Genomic DNA, 15,880 nt, shown 5'->3' with positions numbered 1-15,880 from the left:
GTTCATCCTTCTGCCTTCAGGCTGGTAAAGTCTTGATCCTAGAGAGCTGGAACTGAGACTCAGACTTGCCCCAGTTCACCCAGCTAGGAGAGGACAAAAAATAACTAGAGCTTGGGTCCACTACCTTCACAGGGTTTCTTCCACTCTACCACAATGATACCTACTGCTGTTTTATAAAAGGTTGTTTTAATCATAAGCATTTAAAATGTTGTATCTTTTAAAAACTAATAAATATTTTGGTTCCACATGACCAACACTCATATTTTGTAAAGTTTATGAACAATTGGCAAAGAGAAAACCTCCAAACATCTTCATTTTTCCCATGCAGAGTGGTGACCTAACATGTCGAGATCAAGATCAGAAACTAGCAACCTGGAGAAATAACTGAACACTGACGCCAGCCCTGGGCCCCAGTCCACTTTATTTAAAGTTATCACCAATGTCTGGGGTGAAAACCACTTTTAAGACTGTATTAAAATATAATATAGCTTTTAAAAGCGTGCACGTCATAAATGTACACCTCATGAATTGTCAAAGTGAACATTCCCATATAACCAGCATCCAGATCAAGAAATGGAACGTTACCAGCTTCCCAGAAGCAGCCCACGTCCCCTCCTTCCAGTCACCTGTCCCGAGAGTAACCACCACCCTGACTTCAAACATCACAAATTGTTTTTGCTCATTTATGAACTTTACATAAATAGAATCATAAAATATGAATTACTTTATCCCTTCTTTTGCTCAACGTCACACTTGTGAGGTTTATTCGTATTGTTGTATATTGTTGTAGTTTGTTGATTCTCTTTGCTGTAAAACATTCCACTGTGCAGATGTATCACAATTTATTTATTCTTTCTACTACTATGTGCATGTGGGTATTTTCCATTTCGGGGTTATTACAAACAGTCTTGCTTACCTTCTGGTGACATGTTCTACTTAGTCAGGTATTACTCAGGACTACAAATTCTGGGTCTTAGAGGATGGATATGTCCTACTTCAGTAGATACTACCAACCAGACTTCCAAATGATTGTATAAATACATACTGCCCCCAGCAGTGGATAAGAGTTCTACTCGCTCTCCATCTTTATCAGCACTTAGTATTTTCCATCTTTTTTTATTTTATCCGTTCTTCTGGGTGTGTGGTTTTAATTTGCACTTCCCCGATGGCCAGTGAAACTGAGCATCTTCATATATTTATACACCATTTGAATTCTCTCTCTCGAGATGTACCTAGTCAAGTGTGTTGTCCATTTTCCATTGGATTGCCTATTTAATTGATTTGTAGGAATTCTTTATTCTGCAACTATTTTTCATCATTCCGTGGATTGCCTTTTTATAAAACTAACTATATATAATGTTTCTTTTTCTGTTTTGTTTTTAGATCTAGAAAGAGAATGGTGATCTCATTTCAGCCTGCATGATTAAAAGGTGTTAAATATATCAATACATCTGATGAAGCTGATAAGAGAATTTTTTTAAATACCTATACCATTCATGTATAAATCACATAATGTATATTATAATCTTGCATAGATATATCATAACAGGGTCTAATATTTGGCAAAGATAAATAACATGCTGACATTTTCACTGTGACTAAAAGATCATTAGACCATATATCTTATTAAATATTCATTATTTAAAGATATTGACTGGACCTCTTTCTAGAAATGTAAAGTTTGTATATATTATCATTTATTAGGCTAACATCTAAAATTCTCTGTTACTGAGTCACAGAGGTATATTTGTACAATATTTGGTGATCTGGAATGAGAGTACATAAAATATAGGCCACATGGCACACACAAAATTCACTTTGTAGGCCTTGGTTGGAACACCTCAAATAGATCAGCTGCCACATGAAACAATTTTCCTGGTGAATCTGAGTGCTGATCATGAGAGACACAACCATCACATGAATTCGATGTAAGCCGAAGAAATTTTTTCAAATACAAACTCCAAATCAAAAGGCTGCTCATATTACAAATCTAATGCTAGCAATTTAAGCTGCTTCTCACATGGATAATTCTCTTTATTGTGCCCCAAGATGAGAAGTAGAAGGAATTTTTTTTATATACAAGTTTTATTGAGTCTCTCAAGCAATGGAAGACAGACAGGCTAGTAAAAAAAACCAACCTTTAAACAAACACACTATGTAGGTAGATAATGAATGATAACTAATTAGTGAATTCAGTATCCATCACATATTCAACATTTTTTAGTACTGAAGGTCTTTTGTCATAATTAAGAGATGTCCATACATGGCTGAGGATTTAACTCTAAATCCAACCAAAATACTCATGGTAAATAACTTTAGGGAACATAAAATAAAAAACACTGTGAGACAACAAGACAAGAAGATTTACAATTAAGGTTTAACAAAGAGTTTTAAATCAGCCATAAAGAAGATCTGCTCAGAATCAACTTACTACATCGAACAAAACCATTTCTCCCATCTTACACTGACATTGAGTTCTCATTTCTTTGCTGCTAGAGTTTAGTCACTTATCTTAAATATCATTCAATTTACATCATTAGATTAGCCATCAGGCAAAATAAGTACCAAATCTGTCAGCCTTAAAACTGTTTCATTAGTTACTATCTCAATTAAAATCACCTGCTGCCTTCATAGCACAGATACCAATAAACTGGTAGTTGCCCATAAGAATGGACTATGAGGCAGCTGTTCTCCTGTCCCTTCCATGACCCGGGAATTGTTAAAGAAAGCACACACCCCCAAATCAATGCATGGTAACTTCATAAAATTAAAGACTTCTCCATACTTTGAGAAGGTAAATCATAGCTTGCTATGGTAAATATTGAGTGTGTCCTGAAGAACATTATTAAGCTATTCACATAAATTATGAAATGTATTTCCCAGAGAGCAGAGTGAAGATTAATTAAACCAGACACACAAGACTATTTAGAATAGTTAAGCCAAGAGTCCAGGGCCTCTGAGAGAGATGGCAAAGAAAAAGTCATGCAGAAATTAAAGATCTTTCTTTTATATTCCTCATTCTTGGCTGAGCAAGGCATCTACCAAAACATGATATTAGCTTCCTGGCTGACTTCTTGGGCTCTTCATCTGATTCCATTAATATACTAACAGCTGCAAGCTTTTAATAAGCACATGCTTTTTAATGGAAATACCACAGATTACAAGCCAGGGATCATGTTCTCCTTCCTGCTGCATTATGTGTATTTATTGCTGAGTCACTAGCAAGCTTCTTTTTAAAAGTTTTAAGATTCTAGTCATCTTTAAGGAATTAGCTTGTGTGCACACACATGCACAGCCCACTGACCAGAAAAAGGATAAGAAAACCTCAATAGATATAGAAGCCATGTTACCAACTATTAACAAAAAGGACCTTCTCCCCAAAATATAATACTTAGTTGTTTCAAGAAAAATTTTTTTTATTTCAAAAGTAGTACACAGACTTCTGCTTCCAGGAAGATGGAGTAGGCATACTCTTCCCACTGAGTACAACTAAAACTCTTGGACATTATTTATAAAAAGCAAACAAGAAGATTCTGGAAGGTGTAGAGAAGAAAATAGACCCGCTAGGGACCTCAGAATCCATAGCAGGATATGGTGGTGAACTCCACAGATTATCTTTTTCCCCTCATATGTTACAGACTTGGAAATAAAGAAGCCAGCAACCCATAAACACCAATGGGCACAGACCAAAAAAGCTCCCCAAAAGCTTGCTGTCTCTAGCCAAAAGATTAAGAGAGGGACAGTGTAGCAAGATAGAAAACTTTTAAACAACAACTGCTTTACTCTAGCCAAACATCACAGAAAAGAAAAAACTGGCTTCATCCATGCCAGCAAAAGTTGAATGGGGAGTCTAAACTTCCACCCTTGCCAGGTTACCAACAAAGCACCCTAACCTCCTTCTGGGGCCATGTGAGAAGACGAGCAGAGAGCTGGCAATTTTCATCTTTTCATCCCCACAGGGCAGTAACGAAGCCCCCTCCTCATGGTGTTAGTGGAGACCACATGGTGAATCTGGACATCAACCAACATATGGCAGTAATGAGGCCCCTCACTACCACCTCCCTGCTCGAGTAGCATTAGTGGATGCCAAGCAGAGAGTCAGAACTTCTACCATTGCCCATCAGTAATGAGGCCACCCCCACCAAAGTATTAGTGGAAACCATATGGGAAGCTGAAACTTCCATACCTGCCCAGCAGATATGAGGAACCCCTTCCTTGGGTATCACTGGAGACCAACTGGGGAACCTGGACTTTTGTCTCCCACAAGGCAGTAACAAGGCAGCACCCTCCACTAGAATGGTATCAAAGGAAGTCAGCTAAAATAAAGTTTAAATAAGATGTCAAGTCTTATAACATCAAAACTGTACAGGTTTCAGTCAAAAATCATTTATCATATTAAGAACCAGAAAGATATAACACTGAGTAAAGACAATAAATACATGCCAACACCAAGACAAGATTTTAGAATTATACGACAATGAGTTTAAAGGAGACATCATAAAAATTCTTCAATAAGCAATTATGAACATGCTTCAAACAAATGAAAAAATAGAAAGTCTTGGCAAGGAACTATAAAGTCACAGCAAATAAAAGACAAACAAGAATCAAATTGAAATTTTAAAACTGAAAAATACAAAAACCAAATTAAAAAGCTCACTGGATAGTCTCAACAGTAAAATGGAAGGGATGGGGGGGGGGGCGGAGAAAGCAGTAGATGTTTAGATAGAACAAAAGAAATTACCCAATCTGAACAACAGAGAGAAAAAAGTCTGAACAAATGAACATATAGTGCTTCAAGAACTTTGGTACTGTAACAAATGATCTAGCATTCAAGTCATCAATGTCTCAGAAGAAGAGAAAAAAAGGCAGGCTATAAAAGTACTCAAAGAAATAATGGCTGAAAATCCTCAAATTTGGAAAGAGACACAAACCTACAGATTCAAGGAGCTTAGTGAATTCCAAACAGGATAAATCCAAAGAAATCCACACCAAGACATATTATAATTAGACTTCTGAAAACTAAAAGCAGAGAAAAAGCAGCCAGAGAAAAACACCTTACATAGAAAGGAAAAAAATTTGACAGATTTCTCATTAGAAGCCAGAAAGAAGTGTCACATTTTTCTAGTACTGAAAGAACCATCAATCCAGAATTCTATATCCAGTGAAAATACTCTTCAAGAACAAAGAGAGAAGTCAATACATTCACAAATGAAGAAAAATTAAGAATATGTCACAAGCCAACCCACCCTAAAAGGAAAACTAAAGGAAATTCTCTGAAAGAAAGAAGCTTGGAAAATCAGGAAGAACATGGTAAGCAAAAATAAGGATAAATACACTAGACTTTCCTTCTCCTCTTCAGTTTTCTAAATTATGTTTGACAGTTGAACTTAAAATTACAACACTGTCTGATGTGACTCTAAATGTAGAGGAAATATTTAATACAATTATATTATATTATAAATTATATTATAAATGACAAAGAATTCAAGTTTCTATGCTTCACTTGAACTGATAAAATGACAATACTGGTAGACCACAAGTTATGTACATATGATGCAATATCTAAAGCAACCACTAAAAAAGCTATACAAAGAGATACACTGGAAAACACTATAGATAAGCCAAAATGGAATTATAAAAAAATGTTCAAGTAACCCACAGGAAGGCAAGGAAAAGAAAACAAATGAAAAACAGAATAAATCGAAAATTAAAGTGCAGACTTGAGACCTAACATATCTACAATTAAAATAAATGCAAATAGCCCAAATACACCAATTAAAATACAAATTGGTAGAAAATATGACAAGTATATGCTGTCTACAAGGAACTCACTTCAAATATAACAATATAGGCAGGTCGAAAGTAAAAGGATGGGAAAAGATATAGCACGCACACATTAATCAAAAGAAAGCAGAAGTGGCTGTATTAATATCAGATAAAGCAACATCAGGACAAAGTAAATTACCAGAGACAGAGAGGGACATTATGTAATGATTAGAAGGGTCAATCTACCAAGAAGACGTAGCAGTCCTAAATGTATATATACAAAACAACAGAGCTGCACAATATGTAAAACTAAACTGATAGAACTGAAAGGAGAGAGACAAATCACAATTATAGTTGGAGTCGTCACAAGATCCCCCTCTCAACAATTTATAGATCTAGACAGAAAAATCAGTATGTCTTCTTATTGTGTTTTCTTAATAAATTGTGTATCAATTCTTACATCTGTATGTATATGTAGGATGACTGGAAAGATGGCCACCATTTAATGTTAATAATGGTAATTTCTGGCTGGGTAGTAGGGATTTTTTTCTTCTTGGTGGTGTGTTACTCTGTTAGCTTGAATTCTTTATAATGAGCATGTATCACTTTTATAAAATAAGTCATAATTAAGTCTGTTAAGAGGTTTAGAAATAAACCAAATTTTTAAAAAGATACACAAACAAGGGAGTTTTGCTCCTTAAAAAGTAATTTTTAAAACAAGCCCTCACTGGTCTTGTAGAACCAGAATACTATACCATGAGGATCTCGCTTCCCTAAATGAAGGTCAACTTTTTCTTTTCTTAATGGCTAATGAAGAAACACAAACTTTCAAAACTTTCTTACAACAAACTCAAATAGGAAGGTATTAAAAACACAATAAGTTTATTTAAACCGTTACTTTTCATAATTCATTGAATCTTATCACAGGTCAGTATCTTCATTCTATCATGTTATTGAGTACATTCACTAGTGTTACATAAAACTTCACATAAAATTAAATAAGAATTAAATTACAGCTAAGAACATAGTCATGATCTGTGTGAGAGGATTCACCATCATGCACTCTAGTCCCTAATGTGGTTATTTTTTCAGTTTCATGGGCCTCTCAACCTTACACTCATTTTCCTTTCAGAGAAAAGTAACACAGCTTCTCTGAGCTCTATCCTACAGAGTGCTCAGTCACTGCATTATCGGTACGTGTTGACCCAGTGGTACCTGTCCACCCGGTGTATGGCAGCAGCCCTATGACCCTTAGGGTTCTTATGCAACACATGATAAGCATTTTCTAGGAGGCCCATACGGCCATCCACCATATTATTTTTGCGGGGGATTTGGAACCAAGATTGAAAGGGTCGTTTCAAATTCTCAACCTGGAAAAGAAAAAGGACGGGGAGGAGTGGGTATGAAGATCTTCTGTAAACTAATAAGCCAACTCTAAGGACTAAATACAAACCTGTAACTCAGAAGCTAAGCTTTTCAAAAGCATAGGAAGTATGATGAATAGAAATCAAAGTAGATAATCATCTTTCGAAAATTGGCTAGCATTTTGGAAGGTATAAAGTAAGTCAAGTGACATCTTTTAACAAAATTAATTCTTTAATCCAACTAAATAATTTAAAAACACATTTATTCAAATTTATGTGTATTCTTGGGTTCTTCCCTACCCCACCACTACCTCACTGGCCCAACCCAAAACTCTCTCATCATGATCTCTAAGGCTGAGGTCTAGAAATAGCCATTTTAAACATCCCAGATGACCCATACAGATGCTTTACAGACCACGCTCCCAAAGGACATTCCACTAAAAGAATATAGCTGACTATAGATCTGATCCCTAGATGGAAGATCTTTAAAGATAAAAATAGAATTAAGAGCAAATATTTCACTACATAGTTTTAAACTTTTATACATATAGGACTATATATAAACTATATATATAGTTTAGAAAACTAAACAAGCTAGAGAAAAAATATTTGCCAATAATATGTCAAGGGGCTAAAATATTCCTAACTTTTGAAGAGCCTATAATAATACATTAAGACCTCAAGTGATAAATGGGTGAAGAGAAAAATCTGTAAGACAATAAGTACCCAAAACATTCTGGCACATGGAGAATATTTTTTAATATTTAATTAAGTTAATATCTATAATAGACAGCATTTTTAGGAAATTATTTTTAAATGAGAACATCCTATTTTAGGGAACATTATAAAACAGACACTTTCACATAGAGCTGATTAGACTACAAACAAAGACAGCTTTCTAGAAGGTATTCTGGCCATATATTGAGAACAATAAAATGACCATACCCAGTGACCCAGTAATTCCATGTCTGAGAATCAAGTCTCCAGAAATAACTTAAAACTCAGACATCTCTATAAAAACAATCCGCTTTTTTATATCACAACAATGTGGAAACAATTTAGATGACTACCGGTAACAGATTAGCTAAGAAAATTACAAGATAAACGAATATTTTTAAAAAAATTTTTTTAACTGCTCTGGTGGCAGGATTTCAGACCTTTGACCATTTCTAAATATTCCAAATTTTCCACGGGGAATGTTATTTTCTATTGGCAAAAAAGCCCACCAATTTTAATATTTAATTCTGAAGGAATTTAGGTGAAAGGAAACTTATGTATGTTCAAGTACTGTATGGAGAAACGGGACTACGAAAGATTGTGTAGATACTAAGCACTCAGCCAAGCAGAAGGACTATATAAAGAAGAAAAAAACAGAAAAACTTCTTCTAGCATGTTAATATTGTCATTTTAACCTTTATAGTTTTGTTTTTTCCATGTTTTCCACTTGGTTCTCTGCTTTTACAGTGAGCATATTCTTTTTAGAATGAGAATAGAAAAGACAAGTATAAAGAAGAACTGGAACACACTTTACCTGATAAATACTCTTTGGATTGTTGACTTTAGGAATTATCTGAGGTTCTTGGTTACAACCTTCTTCATCGGAGGAGCTGCCCGGGGAGGAGTCCAACGTGGCCCTACTAACAGCATCACTGATTTGTTGGGAGAGTTCCCGTTCCTCCCACCTGCCTTTAAAAGAAGCAATTGTAAATGGATGATTTTTCTCACCATACCTAAGTAGGAAAGGAAAGGAAAATATTCAGTAGGGATTCAACTTCTCGAAGTTTTGACCTCTAATCTTTTCTGGAGACAAGTCACTAATTTACAAAGAGTTACTTAAAAGAAACAGATTGAAATGGTTTGACAGCAAAGCTGAGAGACATTATGACCTTCAGCTGCTACACTGTCATAATTAGTGGGGGTATGCTGTAAAAGCTATCTTGGTTAATAGCTCAGAAAAAGACAAGGACCAGTTTATTTTGTTTCAGCTAATGGACTCTGAAATGCCCGATGGTAAATAACTCTTCCCCCTAGATTTTGCCTATAACACTTAGACATGATAATCTACGGTTGGCAGTTGGGTGCAGTGATTAAAGTCAAATTTCAAATACTATGTAAAATCTTTGTGCTTCCCACTCCATCCTCTCCTAATGGAAGTCTGTGTTGTCTAATAGCTTCTAAAATCTTAGCCAACCACTGCCCTCACTGCTCACCCAGGGCTTTGGAGCATCATCTTTCACAAAGGTATACAGAGCTGACTAAATGACCTAAGGTTTCCAGGGGTCACAGAGCACACAGACTCTAACGCCAATGAAATTACTCACCTGCAACACACTTCAAAGGGATCTACCCATATGGTCATCTCCTTTGGGAGTCCCAGGTGAGAAAAATCCACATTGCTTTCAGCACAAGCCCTTTCCAGAATGGGATCTTTGTTTTGATTATTGTTTATCCTGATACATCTTAAAAAAATAATGAAAGGGAAACAAAGACGTGGTGACAGGTGCTTTTGTGGGAGAATCACGTTGTAGGCAAATAGTCCCGATACACACAGCTTCCACCTCACCCCCCCACCCCGCTTCCCCTAACCCCTTCCCCACCCTCCACAGTTTTACAAGATAAAACATAATTAACTTTTTACACCGCGAGTCAGAATGTGAGTTGCATTACTAAATCACACAATTAGTGCATCAAATGTTCACTGCATATCTTTCACGGTGAACATAAATTAGAATTGTTTAATCCACCTCACATAGGGGGTTTGTGCTATAATTTTCCACTGCACTGTCACCTACTGCATCTCTTTCTTTCAAGCCCGCGTTCAAACAAATGATTTGAGCCCATAAAACTTTTGTGACTTATAGACCGCCAACAAAATCATTGCTGATGCTTGCGGCTTGCTTGTTGCTGTACCACATCCTAGCTCTCACCTGAAGGCTTGCCCTTTAGAAGGGCAATCAGAGTGCCAGTGACTTCTGTATGTTTCAAACAAGATTGTGATCAGCTTTTCTGCAAAGGCTTCTATTTGCTGTTTACTCAGTCTGTCATGCTTTTTCACCAGTCTTGTGACAAAGAAAACTGTTGTTGCAATTTCATCCCTCATGATTCAAGAAAAACTTACAAGAAGTCTGCAGCCATTAAAAGGAAACAAGAAGAAATTAAAGAGAAATAAGGGTCTAACTTATTATCAACATGTAATTGCCATTTGGAAGTTTTTATACCGTAAATTTAAAACAGAAATCATTTGCCAGTCTTTAACGAACTAAATAAGCACATCAATACTATCAATAAAAACAGCCAAGAACACCAATTCCTCAACTAGCCAGCTTTAACGATTTTCAAAAAAAAAAATCTTTCTAAAACTTTAATACGTTTAAGAAACAAATGAAACATCATTATGCAACTTAAGTTTTTAAAAGTTCTGATATGGGGCAATAAACTATATAAGCACTACTTTTTAAAAACATATTTACAGAGAGCAAAAACATTTCAGGATACAATAGTTATAAAATGTGACTCAGGTTGCACACTTTAAGTAAAAGTTAAGGTTAATCAAACATATAATATACTTACCAGCAAAAGCTCTTCAGCCTCAACAAAAAGTGAGCCAGAATTAGAAGACACTCTGACCCACACCTGTTCTGTTAGTTTTAGGCTGAAGTTTATATAAGATGGGGCCCAAAAGCCTGAGAGGTACTTTACCTTACACAGGTGCTGTCTTTTAGGATAATCAGATAGCGTTTTCCAGGTCCCCATCAGGATGCTCCTTGGCGTGCGTAGAGTGAGTTCTTTATTGAAAGTGGTTAAAGATTTTCAAACTGGATTTGTATCTTCTATTTTGGTATTAAAGTCTTCTCTTTTATAACATAGATTGAGAATCAAGCCTTCTCCTTCCATATCCTAATATCCTACCTTCTGATAATTTCGTCTCTAATTGTAATTTGTCAACATATCAAAGAGTTGTGTCATGGATCTTTTATAAAACTTAAGACAACTTCCTTTGAACAATGATTACACTGACTACATCATTTTTTACTAAAATGTTTATTCATGAAATAAGTGGAAGAAGAGGCCAGCCCCATCGCATAATGGTTAAGTTTGTGTGTTCCCCTTTGGCAGCCCAGGATTCAAGGGTTCAGATCCCAGGTGTAGACCTACACACTGCTCATCAAGCCATGCTGTGGTGGTGTCCCACATACAAAACAGAGGAAGATTGGCATGGATGTTATCTCGCAGCCAATCTTCCTCACCAAAAAAAATAAGTGGAAAAGATCTCAGAGTTTATCTAATCTCACTTATTCTCAAAGTGTGGGTCACTGACCATCTCATTTGGACCCACTGGGCTGCTTGTTAAACATGCAGATTCTTGGACCTTATCCCAGATCTACTGAATCAATACTTCTAAAGGTGAGGCCTTGGAATCAGTGTTTAACAAGTTCCCCCAGGTGACACTTATACCCACTAAAATTTAAGAACCACCATGCCTGACATAAAAGTCTTTAAACCCACAGTAAGTGGTCATTCAGGGTCTTCATCATGAAAAATAATTCATTCTCTTAGCAGGAAGCCCATTTCATTTCTAAAAAGCTCCAGATATCAGGCAGTCCTTCCTCCCTATCAGGAGCCCAGTCCACCTCTTTGATTCTCTCTCTGTGCTGCCTAGTTTTTCGTCTAGAACTACAGAGGTTCTATCTAACCCTCCACCACATGAAGACACTTCAAATACGAGCGTTCAGCTTCCCCGGGTCTTCTCTTTTCGGGCTAACTATTCTCAGCTTTTTAACAGTTCTTCCTACAGACATGTTACTCAGATTACTCAGACACTTCTCTGAGCTCGGTGCTCACGTCTGGATGAGTTCCAGGCTTGTCAGGAATCCCCTTTTAACGTGTGGAGCTCAGAATCACACACAGTGCTCCGGGTGTGCTCCCCCCTTACAGAGTAGAGTGAGGCTGTCACCTCCCTTGCTCTGAATTACAGTCAATCACATATTAAAGCCTGCCTAGCCGTTGTTACAGGAAGGCTATACAGCAGAGCAGCTAAGAAATCAGCTAGAAAGTCAAGTGTCATGGGACTGAATCCCGGTCCCTAGCTTACTAGAAACTTGGGGAAGTTTCTCAACCTCTCTAATCTTCAAAATCTCAACTATAAAAGGGGGTAAGAAGAGTACCCAAGGCCTTGGAATCAGACTGCCAGATTTGAATCCTAGCTCAATTTACCACGTGACATTAGCAAGTTATTTAACTTCTCTGTGCCTCAACTTCCTCATCTACATAAAAGAAACAACAGTACCCACTTTGTAGGGTTGTTATCATAATTAAGTGTAAAATGTCTAGAACAGCACCTGATAGTAGATGCTCCATAAGTGTTAGATATTATTACTTCTAGGACAATTACCATACTACTACTATTGTCTTACGACGTATTTGTCAAGATTAAAGTATATGAAGCATTTAGCAGAGTGCTTAGCATGTAGTAAGTGCTCAAAAAGTGATAGCTTTTCTTATTAATAAATGTAAGTTTATATTTATCATTTTATTACATCTTTTCTAATGCTTTGTGGCTTAAGTGGTGTATAAAACAACTACCTATTGCAGCTATACCTATCAGATTTCATGTGTTAAATTTAGACCACCACTATAGGGAATCCAGATTATCTGTGACTCTGATCTTGCGATCCAATAAATTCCCTTATCTTTTTGGCTACCTGTTATCTGTAAATTTGACAAGAATATGTCCTGCTACATGTAATGAGTACATAAGTTGAATAGGATAAAGATGAAGCAGAGTGCTTTGAGAAAATCCAAGTCACTCTCGAACACACTGGCATATATTCTAGAGAGAGCTGCAAGCACATACTCTTTAGAAGTCATTCTGTAGCCTAACTGTTTACAGTAACATTAGTACTACTATTTTGAAACTGTTATATGTATAGAGAGAGAGAGATGGAATAGAATAGGGTAATGAAAATATTTAACATTGTTATGAACTAAGATTTTCAATGTAAGGAAAAAGGGATAAAATTGTAAAATCAAACAAATTTAAGTAAAAATCCTATAATGTTAAATCTGGAATGGCAATATTAATATGAACTTGTGATTTTTTTCTTTTCAAAAATATGTATTATTCTGTCCACTGAAAAGTCCTAGAATCAATAAACAATCCTAACACTCATTTAATGGGAATCAGCCATTTCCCACTTAAAAAAAAAAAAATCCTTGGGGAAATGGCTGATTCCAGTTCTAGTTCAGGTAATATATGAGATGCGCCTGGAATGAATTATACCAGAAATCAAGGAAGCTATACAAAACCAAAGGGTGATGTCAAAAGACACAAGAAGAGCTCCCACTGGCCAAAGGTAATTCATTTTGAACATTGTAACAGATACTGAGGTCCTTCAACCAGTTCCCCTCTTCAAGGTCAACACGATCATCTCCCAACTGCTGGAACCATCAAATGCTGATGGCTCATAGTTGCATCTCTCATTGGAAATTGCTCTCAGAAACTATCTCAAGGTAAGTTAGCCACTGACCAAGGGGTGGCCTGCAGCCACAGCTAATGTGGGGATACAAAAACCTGGCCCCTTTGCCTCAATTTGCAATGACTCTGAAGGGCCACCCCATCTCCAGAGCTCCCCATAAGACAGCTGAGACTTCAGTTGCAACGCATCACTGGGCCACCTCTCCCTCGGCCCAGTCCTCTCTTTCTCACTCCCTTATGTGTATATCTCTCAAGATGACTCCCCAGTAAATCTTCTGCGTGCAACTCCCCATCCCACAGTCTGTTTCTAAGGAACCAGTCTAAGACAGTTTGTACCAGAATGTTTTAAGGAAGCAAACTCTAAAATGTGATTTTGAAGATGGATTACTCACCTGCTGGCTGGAATAAAAACCTCGTTGCTAGTACTAGCAGAAGATGGATATGGATAGCTCCTGGCATGCTGGAGTGGTGTAACTGCTAAAACTTTCACCAGTGATGAACTGAGATGAAACACAGATATTAGGGGGTGCGCTGGCTAGTGTAACATCTTTGATGCTTAAGTATGAGAAATGATGATTCAAGGACTACAGAAATGGATGGGTGAGCACCTTGATATCTAGTAACAACACGATTTAATTAGCTAGTTCAATTCAATTCGGTAAGTATTTAATTATCTACTATATGCCCAGAACATATGAAAATAAAGGTGCGACTAGGACATTAATGATCTTCCACTTTCACAGTATCTTATTTGTTTCAGCTTTCCATGATATATTTCTCATCCCCCTCATTCCATTGCAGGGGTCCAAAACTGCTGCTCTTTGGAATCATCTGAATATCTTTTAAAAATACTGATGCCTGACTCCTACCCCCAAACATTCTGATTTAATTGGGATGGAGTACAACCTGGGCATCAGGATTTTTAAAAGCTCCCCAAGTGATTCTAATGTGCACCAAAGGTGGAATATCATTAAAATAGATATCTCCTAGCTATCAAGGAGATTTTAAATTTATTTTACACTGGGGTTTTTTTTTTTTTTTTTGGTGAGGAAGATTGGCCCTGAGCTAACATCTGTTGCCAATCTTCCTCTTTTTGCTTGAGAAAGATTGTCTCTAAGCTAACATCTGTGCCAGTCTTCCTCTATTTTGTACGTGGGACACTGCCACAGCATGGTTTAATGAGCGGTGCATAGGTCCACACCTGAGATCCAGGCCTGCAATCCCCAAGCCACTGAAGCGGAGCACAAGAACTTAACCACTACGCCACCAGGCCAGCCCCTATTTTACACTTTTGATTGGTTAGTAATGCCTTAAGCTTAACAAAGATTATTATAACAAATTTGCATCATTTATTCTCGTCTTTTCTAGCCTTTGCTGGGATAACTTTTGCAAAGATTACTTCTTAAATTTATCTTAGAAGTAACAAAACTGAAAATCAAGACAACTACTCATGTATTGCTGGAAATAAAATTTGCTTCAGAACTAAAGACAACATATGCATTAGCAGATACTCAAATTTTTTCTTTCCAAATGTTTGCATTTACAATATTAAACTGGTGCCAGGGGCTTTCATTATTTCACCTTCCTGGATGACATACTGTTCTATTGCTCTTCAAGTTGGTGACACACATTAGCTGATGAGGCTTTGAACCCTCCCCTAGCGTTATTTTCTGCAACAGGCCCAGGCAGGCCTTGGAAGTTCTGAATAGAACAGTAGAATAGCAATGTACTTAGATTTCAGAAAAGAACAATCAAACAGAAACTAAACATCACGTAAGACTTCCTTCAGTTGCTTGTTTACAATGATTTTAAACACCTTATTTAAATCACCTCCTACACCTTAATGACAACCATACCTTCTATTATCATTAACATTCACTCAGCGTCTATTTACTGACCATCTACTACATATTAGATACTGCTAAGTGCTGTGGGATTAAAAGAAAATTCAACTCTCCTTCCAAGAGGTTTATAATCTAGAGAAGAAAATCAGATATGTACACAAGTGACCATTTGGATACAAAGTTTGAGAAATGGGGTACTCAAAAATTGCTGCATGTTTCAAGCATGGTAACCAAGACAATAATGTTACCAGTGAAATAAGTGAGTTCAGCAGAAGAGCCAGTATAAGAAGAACAACGGTTGGTTCAGGTTGAGATATACTGAGTTTCCGATGGCAATTAAACACCCAAGTAGTAATGGCCATTGAAAGCATATTAGAATTTAGCAGAAGCTCTAGCCTAGGACAGCTTAAGCCAAACTCATATTTAAGTAA

General features: G+C 36.7%; 1 protein-coding gene across 4 annotated transcripts in view; it reads right to left on the bottom strand.

The window, feature by feature from the left end:
* BTG4 (BTG anti-proliferation factor 4) overlaps positions 1 to 15,880 on the bottom strand; it is a 64,634-nt gene that overhangs the window by 9,891 nt on the left and 38,863 nt on the right. For 2 of the 4 annotated variants that reach the window (XR_011495696.1, XM_070490317.1), the window contains exons 1-4: positions 10,830 to 11,071; positions 10,058 to 10,255; positions 9,452 to 9,589; positions 8,662 to 8,860 (exon numbers count right to left, since the gene is read on the bottom strand). Coding sequence is in view for 2 of the 4 variants with exons in the window: in XM_070490317.1 (XP_070346418.1) it covers positions 8,662 to 8,860; positions 9,452 to 9,589; positions 10,058 to 10,230 (510 nt within the window). In the remaining 2 variants the exon portion in view is untranslated. Of the gene's footprint in view, positions 1 to 6,699; positions 7,137 to 8,661; positions 8,861 to 9,451; positions 9,590 to 10,057; positions 10,256 to 10,829; positions 11,079 to 15,880 lie in introns of those variants that run through there. The other 2 variants (XM_070490318.1, XR_011495697.1) reach the window with 2 other exon arrangements.

The sequence above is a fragment of the Equus asinus genome, chromosome 20 (assembly GCF_041296235.1).
Source record: "Equus asinus isolate D_3611 breed Donkey chromosome 20, EquAss-T2T_v2, whole genome shotgun sequence".
In the NCBI taxonomy this organism is placed as follows: Eukaryota; Metazoa; Chordata; class Mammalia; order Perissodactyla; family Equidae; genus Equus; species Equus asinus.
Note: the sequence above shows the minus strand (reverse complement) of the source record. Positions and strands in the feature narration are given on the sequence as shown.